This window comes from Myotis davidii, unplaced genomic scaffold (assembly GCF_000327345.1).
Source record: "Myotis davidii unplaced genomic scaffold, ASM32734v1 scaffold306, whole genome shotgun sequence".
In the NCBI taxonomy this organism is placed as follows: Eukaryota; Metazoa; Chordata; class Mammalia; order Chiroptera; family Vespertilionidae; genus Myotis; species Myotis davidii.
The window spans coordinates 75,012-83,827 of NW_006296631.1; the positions used below are offsets into that span (position 1 = coordinate 75,012).

The window sequence follows — 8,816 nt, forward strand, 5'->3', positions numbered from 1 at the left end:
CAGGAGCACATATTTTTGCATGCGCTTAATTGTGCTTTGCAGATGCAGATATTGCTCCCCCACACCCGTTTTTCTACAAAGTGCATGTTTTTAGGCAACCCTGCATTCAGCAGGTCTAGGGCCACCATGTTTCTAGCAAGCTCAGATGCTTGTTACTAGTGCTTAGCTATAAAGTATTATTCATGAAGTTATATAGCATTCGCTCCCTACAGTCCAGCCTGGGCGTCCAGGTCCAGACGTACTTGCCTTCCTGCAGGGCGGCTGCGCTGTACGCCTCAAAGTCCAACGGCCCTGAGACAGAAGGGATTGGCACACTCAGCAGAGAGGGCACCTGGGCCCCAGGAGGGTAGCGGTACACCCCTGGGCGCGCACACACACACACACACACACACACACACACACACCAGTCGCGGAGCTGGTCCTGAGGGGGTGGGCCAAGGGTTCTGCCCCCACCTTGGGACGGACTGAGGGAGGGGTGATGCCTGAGTCATTTCTACGTCCAGCTTTTCTGGATGGACCCTGGGTGGGTCAGGGATGGACCACAGGTCTATGCCATGGGCGGGGCTGCAAGTGCCCGGAAGAGGAGCTGGGGCTCTCCTCGGGGAGATGGGGAGCCAGGGAGGGTGTGTGGGCAGGAGCCGGACATGACTGACCTGGGCCAGTGAAGGGCTGGACTAAGGGCCTGCGCAAGGAGGGGCGGGCTGAGCTGTGTAGCCAGGAGGGAGAAAGGACAGGCCTTCGTGCTAGACTAGACTCGGGGACAGACTGTGCACCAGCACCTACTGAATTCCTACTGCGTGCCAGGCTGACACTTCGCCTATTACCTGCACCAAATTACTGAACGTTCACACGCCATCAGTTGGGGATCAGTATCCTCCTCACTTTACAGACGAAGAAACTGAGGCTTAGAGAAGTCAAGACCCACATCCGAGTCCTCACAGCAGGAAGCAGTGAGGAAAAGACTCACGCGCAGGTCTGACCCCAGACTCTGCTCTCCACGTCTCCCCGACCCTGCACCTGGGCAGTTTCCAATTGGTCTTTTGCTCAACAGCTCGTAAGGCCTCCCTTGGCCCTTGGGGGTAAAGTTTGAACAACTGAGCCTGGCATTCAGGGCCCCTCCGGGATCTGGTTGTATTAGATTTACACACAAGATCAGGCATCAAATCCCCTTCCTCTGTGGGCTGTAGTTAGACTTGTCATCAGCCCATTTTACTGATGAGGAAACTGAGACCCCGGGAAGCCTCCTGCCTCTGGAGCCCTGTCCTTTCCACGCAGCCTGACCCCCAGGTGCCCCCACTCACCAGGCTTCTCCCGGCCCGTGCCCTTGCTTTCTGCGAACTTCCTCAGCAGCATTTCCACGCTGATGTTCTCTATATTTTGCTTAAACTCCTCGTGAACCTGGGCAGAGTGGGTGGGGTGTGTGACTGGGCCAGGCCAGGGACCTCTTGTTCCGCACCTCCACCCTCATGCCCCACCCCCGGCCCCACTCACCTGCCCGATCTGCACGTGCGTGTCCTCCACCGAGTGGGCGTAGGAGCCCAGCAGCGTCTTCATGTGCCGGAGGTGGGTCTCCTCCATGGTTTGGAAGTGCTGAGGCGGCAGGGGAGGGGCCAGCAGAAAGGGGGAGGCCACCAGGAGGTGCCCTGTGACTCAGCCCGATCTGTCAGAATATCTCAACCCCCTACGCCCAGTGATCGGTTTGGGGAAGAGCCCAGGACAGTCTGCCCTAGGTCTTTTGCTGGGACTATAGGGAAAGGACATTTTCTTATCCTGAGTCAATGAATTGGTGGGATGCACGTGGAAGCTGCTGGTGGCCACTTTGCCGGGGACACACACACACACACACACACACACACACACACAGATGGGGGCGTGTTTGCTTGAGAATGAAGCCCCAGAGAGAAAAACAGACTTGAAAAGGAGAGAGGCACAACTTCCTGCCAACACCATTCGAGCACCTGGATCCAGCCATGCCTGGAGCCCTCCCCTCCAACTTCTCTGTCCCGTGAGCCTATAAATCTTCTTTGTCAGTTTGAATGAAGGTCTCTATCATTGGTAACTTCCCATCACTTGCAAAATCAGAAAAAAAAAAATCTGATTCCTGATCCTGAGATTCCAATCTGCTTTTCACACATTTGGATGGACAGAGACCCAGAGAGATACAGGATCTTGTAAAAAGTGACTTAGCTGGTGAGGAATGGAGGCTGGACCAGAACCCAAGCCTCTCAGCCACCATGAAATGTCAGGAGACTCTCAGAGTCTAAATCCTGCCCTATCTTGTTAAAAAAACAAAAACAAAAAACCTCATCCTATTCTGTATAATAAAAGGGTAATATGCAAATTGACCCTGACTGCGGAATGACCAGAATGACCGGGCGCTCTGATGCGCACTGAAACCAGGGTGCAGACGCTCAATGCAGGAGCTGCCCCCTGGTGGTCAGTGCGCTCCCACAGGGGGAGCTCTGCTCAGCCACAAGCCGGGCTGACTGACGGCTGCAAGTGCAGCGGTGGTGGAGGGAGCCTCTCCTGCCTCCTCGGCAGTGCTAAGGATGTCCGACTGCAGCTTAGGCCTGCCATTCACCTTTGCCGGCTGCGCGTGCCCTATCCCTGGGATTACCATTTGCCTCCATCCTGTGATGACAATGGACCAACCTGGCCATCTGGTCGACCTCGCTTTGTTTGAGGGTTATAAAAGCGGCCTCCAGGCAGGTGGCGCATGACTTGTGAGCCAGACAGGGACAGGTCGCATCATGACCACCCACGTGGCAGGGACGCAGGGCCGGGCCTAAGCTGGCAGAAGGACATCCCCTGAGGGGTCCTGGACTGTGAGAGGACACAGGCCAGGCTGAGGGACACCCCCCGCCCCAGTGCATGAATTTTTGTGTACCAGGTCTCTAGTCAATAATAATATAAATAAAAATTATACCTTATAGAATGGTTTCTATGCACCTGGTACTAGTCTGAAAACTTCAAATATAGTGACTCATTTAATCTTCACAACAACTCTATGAGGCAGGTACTATTACTGTTCCCATTTTACAGGTAGGAAAACCGAGGCACAAAAATTATTTGAGCCCTAGCTGGTTTGGCTCAGTGAATAGACCATCGGCCCTTGGACTGAAGGGTCCCGGCTTCTGGTCAAGGGCACGTACTTTGGTTGCAGACTCAATCCCCAGCCCTGATCAGGGTACGTATGGGAGGCAACCAATTGATGTGCAGCTTTCATATCTATGTTTCTCGCTATCTCTACCCCTCCCTTCCACTCTCTAAAAGTCAATGAAAAATATCCTCAGATGAGGATGAACAAAAAAATAAAATAAAAAGTATTTGACTTTTGAAATAATAATAATAATAATTTCAACAACAATAACACTAGCTAACTGGCTCAGCATTTGACGGCTTTATCCCTGTGACCGAGGCTCCCAGGAGTTGAGGGTGTGGGGGGTTCTGGACTTCTGAGGCCCATGGCCGGGGATGTGTGGTCTCTAAGGCACAGACCTCGGTTCTTACCAGAGCCGAGTCCAGCATCTTCTGCTCGAAGTCAGCGCGAGCGGAGTTGTACTTCTCCACGGAGCGCCGCAGGCTCTCCGCCGCCTTCTTGGTCTTGGTCTCTGCCTGGGAGGCAAGGAGAGGGGACAGTGTTGGGCGAGGACATCAGGGAGCTTCCCCCCACCGCTGCCCCAGCAGCTGGACTCCTTGGGGTGCCCAGGGCCTGGGGACCACACTCAGGTTCGATAACCATAGCTCTGTGACACGTTTTCGCTCTCCCATCAGGCAGCCCCCACGCCTCGGCCAGCTCCCGGACCTGCGGACGTGGGCTCATACAGGCTGGAGACCGGCAGCCGTGGGCTCACCTTGTCCATCTCCTTCTGGCTCGTGCTCTCCCTTCGCAGCCGCTCCTGGTCCATGCACCGGTTCAGGTAGTTCTCCCGGGACTTGGGCAGGAGCTGGCTGACGCCCGCGAGGACCTGCACAGCATCCAGGGTGCCCCCTGCTTCCTCCTTCAGCTGCGAGGGAGGGGAAGGGGGAGCATGGGTGCCACCTGACACCCATGGGCGCAGGACCTGAGCAGACCTCAGGTGCAGACCGTGAAGTTCCCAGCTTCCCAAACAGTGTGGGATTCTCTGAGTATTATTTTAACATAAAAAATTGTCATGTTTAAAGTAGGTAATATTTACACATAATTCAAAGAGTTTTAAGGGGTGAGCTCCCTAAAACCTTCCATACCCTGCCCTGGCTGAGTAGCTCAGTTGGTGAGAGCATCGTGCTGATACGGCAAGGTTGTGGGTTTGATCCCCGGTCAGGGCACATACAAGACCTAATGAATATATAAATAAGTGGGACAACAAATCTCTCTCCCTCTCTCCTTTCTACTCTGTCTCTAAAAAATCAATAATAGCCTGACTGGTGTGGCTCAGTGGTGGAGCACTGACCTATGAACCAGGAGGTCAGGGTTCAATTCCCGGTCAGGGCACACGCCTGGGTTACAGGCTCAATCCCCAGTGTGGGGCCTCCAGGAGGCAGCAGAGAGAGAGAGATCTATGATTCTCTCTCATCAGTGATGTTCCTATCTCTATCTCCCGCTCCCTCTCTGAAATCAATAAAAATAAAATATATATTTTAAAAAAATAAAAATCAAGAATAAAACAAAAGCCTTCCATTCCCTGATCCCCAGCCTCCCAGGCCTCTGCCAGGGGGCCCCCATTATTACCATCATGGGTCTCCAGAATTAATCAGCACATGGACGAGTAAATATGCTTATTTTCGCCCATTTTTTTCAGGACAAATTGCAGCAGCCTGTGCTGTTTATCCCACTGTTTTTCCTACTTCACAGTCCAGTCCCAAGATTGTTTCACATCAGCCCACAGGAAACTTCCTTGTGCCCAATTTTTAAAAAAATTTGATAAAATACACATAATATAAGATTTACTATATTAAACATTTATAAGTATACAGTATGGAGTACTACTACCAGCTCCCCTATTTAACAGAGTTAAAAATGCCGATTTGGGCTCTGTAAATGCCGAGCACCTATGAATTATCAGACGCTACTATTTTGGGCTCCTGAGAGTCTAAGCTTGACGCTTTCAAGATTCTAGGTTTGAAAGCGTCTAGACATGTCAGATAATAACATCTGTAGGTGCTAACCGTCGAGATGAGAGGTTAGCAAGCTTTTTCTGTGCAGGGACAGACAGCAAATGGGTTTGCCTGTCATGGGCTCTCAACTCAAAAAAGTCAGACTATTGTACACAAGTGGACATGGGTGTGTGCCAATGAAACTCGATTTACTGGCACTGAAACCTGAGTGTCATGTCGTTTTCACGTTTCACAAAGTATTCTTCTTCTCCGGATCCCACCACCGTTTAAAAACATAATAACCAGCCCTCGCCGGCTTGGCTCAGTGGATAGAGCGTCGGCCTGCGGACTGAAGGGTCCCAGGTTCGATTCTGGCCAAGGGCACGTGCCTGGGTTGCAGCTCGATCCCCACTAGGGGGTATGCAGGAGGCAGCCGATCGGTGATTCTCTCTCATCATTGAAGTTTCTATCTCTCTATCCCTCTCCCTTCCTCTCTGAAATCAATAAAAATATATTTTAAAAAAATAAAAATAAAAATGTAATAACCATTGGAGCTCGTGGGCTAGACAGAACTTGGTGGAGCTGGCTCGGCCCCCAGGCTGCAGCGCACAGACTCTGCTCCAGGATTCTGAGTCTGAAATGTCTTGACAGTTCCCTGGTCTGCGGGGTTCTGGGTTCGAAAATTCAGAATTCCCAGCATCCGCAGCGGCACAAGTGGAGGCTGGAGGTTTGCAGGCCTCAGAAGGCCTGGGCTCCTTTCAGCCGCCGGCACCCCCCGCCCACCCCACCGGGCAGGGCCCCCCAGGCACCCACCTTCTTGTGCATCTTGAGCTGCTCCTCGCTGTAGCGGAGCACGTCCTTGATGAGGTCCTGCAGCTTCCGGGTCAGCTCCAGGTGGCAGAGCGCCAGCTTGTCCGAGGAGACACGGAAGACCTCCCAGAGCGGGGCAAAGGTCCTGGAGACGGGCACGGTCACACGCGGGCCCAGCAGGCCCAGCACCTCTGGGTCCCCGCAGACAGCATAACTGGCATTGGCTCCGGCACCTACTGTGTGCCAGGCTCTGCTAAGCATCAGCCCACATTAACTCGTTTAATCCCCACGGCAGCCGTATAAGGCAGGCTTGTGACAGGTGGGGAAACTGAGCAATTGGAGGCTCCGTGACTCATGCGAGGCCCCACAGCCAATGACCATCAGAGCTGGGATGTAAATTCAGGCCCCGAGGCCCGGAGTCCTCACTCCAGGCCCCTCCTGATACCCAAAGGCAGCTGGGACCCAACCAGCCCCAAGCAAGTTCACGGGGCCTCCCTGCCTCAGCAGAATCCCCCTCCCGCTTCCCCCGCCTTCCCTCCCTCGGCCTCCATTTCTGCCCCTGACAGAACTCTTGCCCCACAGCAGCCACAGGGAACTTTGCAAATGTCAGTGGGACCACATCGCATCCTTGTTTAAAGTCACCTGTGCGTCAGGCCCCATGTCCAACCCCCCATCTCATCTCCCGCTCACTCAGGCCCTGCAGCATACCAGCCTCTTTGCTCCTCCTTGAACATTTAGGGCGTGGCTGCGTCAGGGCCTCTACCCTGGTGAACTGCCAGCCTGGGTCTCTGTCCCCCAGACACTCATTCCCAGGGCTGACTCCTTCCCGTTATTAAGGTCTCAGTTCATAGAACGCCCCCGCCCCCCCGGAGGAAGTGCCCAACCTCTCAGGCTCTTATTTCATTGCCTTCCTAGCACTCTTAGCCTTGGGAAAGGACTGTTCATATTTGTAGTTAACGTTTGTCTTGTCACACATCCTAGATGTACGTGGCATGAACATAGCCTGCAGGTAACTGAGGATTTTATCCGTCTTGGTGGCCACTGGGTTACTAGTGCCTCGAACAGTACCTGGCACACAGTAGGTACACAGTAAATATGTGTTAAATGAGTGAATGAATGAATGAATGAATGATATACCTTCCTCTGTCTGATTAGCCCCGTAAGTGGGGGTATGACTCCCTATCCTACACAACACAGCTGTGAAAAGATGTCCACCCCAGGGAAGGGGCTGGACCCCAGAGCCCCACAACCTTGGGGACCCCTACCCCACCCATGGCCCACTCACCCCACGGGGGTTCCGTTGCTGGCCAGCTTGGAAAGTTTTGCCATCGCTTTTGAGTAGGTCTCCTCGATAGTGGCCCTGGATAGGAGGACAGGGAAAAGCTAGGGAAGGTTCTGGGCACCCATGGGAGGTACCCTGGCCCCCTGAGCCTCAGTTTCCCCACCTCAAACACCCGACCTGAGCCGTGGCTCTTAGTGAGGACAGTACCAGGAAATTCACGGGAGAGGTTTGTATCCTTAAATAATACATTTTACAACAATAGTAGTGGCAGTAGTAGCAACAGTAGCAGCAGCAGGTCAAAAAATTTTTGAGCACATACTGTAAATGCTGTATAATATAAATGAGAAAAACCATATAGAAAAACCATATAATGTTTATATGGTTTTTCTTGTTTAGTTGCAGCAAGCAAACTCATATCTACTTCTTCCCTTTGGACAGACACCGCTAAATGCCTACCTCGTATCTACTCACTTTTTAAAAAATATATATATTTTATTGACTTTTTACAGAGAGGAAGGGAGAGGGACAGAGAGTTAGAAACATCGATGAGAGAGAAACATCGATCAGCCGCCTCCTGCACACCTCCTACTGGGGATGTGCCTGCAACCAAGGTACATGCCCTTGACCGGAATCGAACCTGGGACCCTTCAGTCCGCCGGCCGACGCTCTATCCACTGAGCCAAACCAATCAGGGCTCCACTCACATTTTCATCTGGATTAATAGAACCTTAATTTTGTTTGGGGCAGCAATGAGCCCAGTTAAAACCAATTGCCCATGGGGGCATCTTAGGAGAGAGGCATCTGTGGAGTACCACAGGGTGGAACACCCACAAAATAGAGAGTGGCCTCTGTCCTGTATGGCAAGTCCCACTTGACAGCCATGAAGAGAAATACTTGGTTATAATCCTTTGAAGTCTCTGCCCACATGTAACAGGCACTCACTACTGAGTGACCAGGGAGCTGCTTTGCAATCTGATTTATTATGTTTTCTGGGATATTAACAGCAGAACACTTACATGCGGAAATGTAGACTATTTTATCATATGTGTGTTTTTTTTTATCATGCTTAGGGCACAAGATTGCGTTTTCAAATTCCCCTTTAGGTAGGTCACCTGTCTTTCCAGGAGGTGAGACACCTGGGAGGTTGTTTACAGATCATGGGGCCGAGAGTGTTGAGAAGACAAGTTTTGAGGGTCTTCAAGCAAGTGTGGTCCCTGGAGCCCACAGGGACCTGCACCTGATGGGGCGGGGCCTGGGGTGGCTGTGAGCCGGGATGGGCGGGGCACGAGGTAGGCCAGGCTGGTGGACTGTGGGGCACGGCCGTGTGTAGGTGGGCGTGGGAACCTCACCTCTCCCGGATGAATTCTGCCAGCTCCTTGGTGGAGATGGGCCCCTGCTTCATGTTGTGGTACAGAACCTCGAAGCCGTGGTTCTTCTCGCCCTGCAGAGATGAAGCGGAGACTGAGAAAAGGATGCAGGAAAACATCAGTGGTGTCCAGCAACGGGGGCCCAAACGGAGGACCCAACCGGCAGAAGTCCATCCCCTTGGCTCCGGGGATGGGTTCATTTACACACACACCACACACACACACACACCACACCCCCCACACACACACCACACACACACACACCACACCCCCCACACACA

The 8,816-nt window shown here is 52.7% G+C and overlaps 1 protein-coding gene across 1 annotated transcript in view; it reads right to left on the reverse strand.

Moving 5' to 3' along the window:
* The window catches only part of FCHO1 (FCH domain only 1), a 30,048-nt gene that overhangs the window by 11,910 nt on the left and 9,322 nt on the right, over positions 1-8,816 (reverse strand). Inside the window, exons 4-11 of the mRNA XM_006772402.2 lie at positions 8,518-8,609; positions 7,172-7,246; positions 5,890-6,031; positions 3,855-4,007; positions 3,511-3,615; positions 1,492-1,590; positions 1,302-1,398; positions 211-291 (exon numbers count right to left, since the gene is read on the reverse strand). Coding sequence (XP_006772465.1) covers positions 211-291; positions 1,302-1,398; positions 1,492-1,590; positions 3,511-3,615; positions 3,855-4,007; positions 5,890-6,031; positions 7,172-7,246; positions 8,518-8,609 — 844 coding nt within the window. The remainder of the gene's footprint in view (positions 1-210; positions 292-1,301; positions 1,399-1,491; positions 1,591-3,510; positions 3,616-3,854; positions 4,008-5,889; positions 6,032-7,171; positions 7,247-8,517; positions 8,610-8,816) is intronic.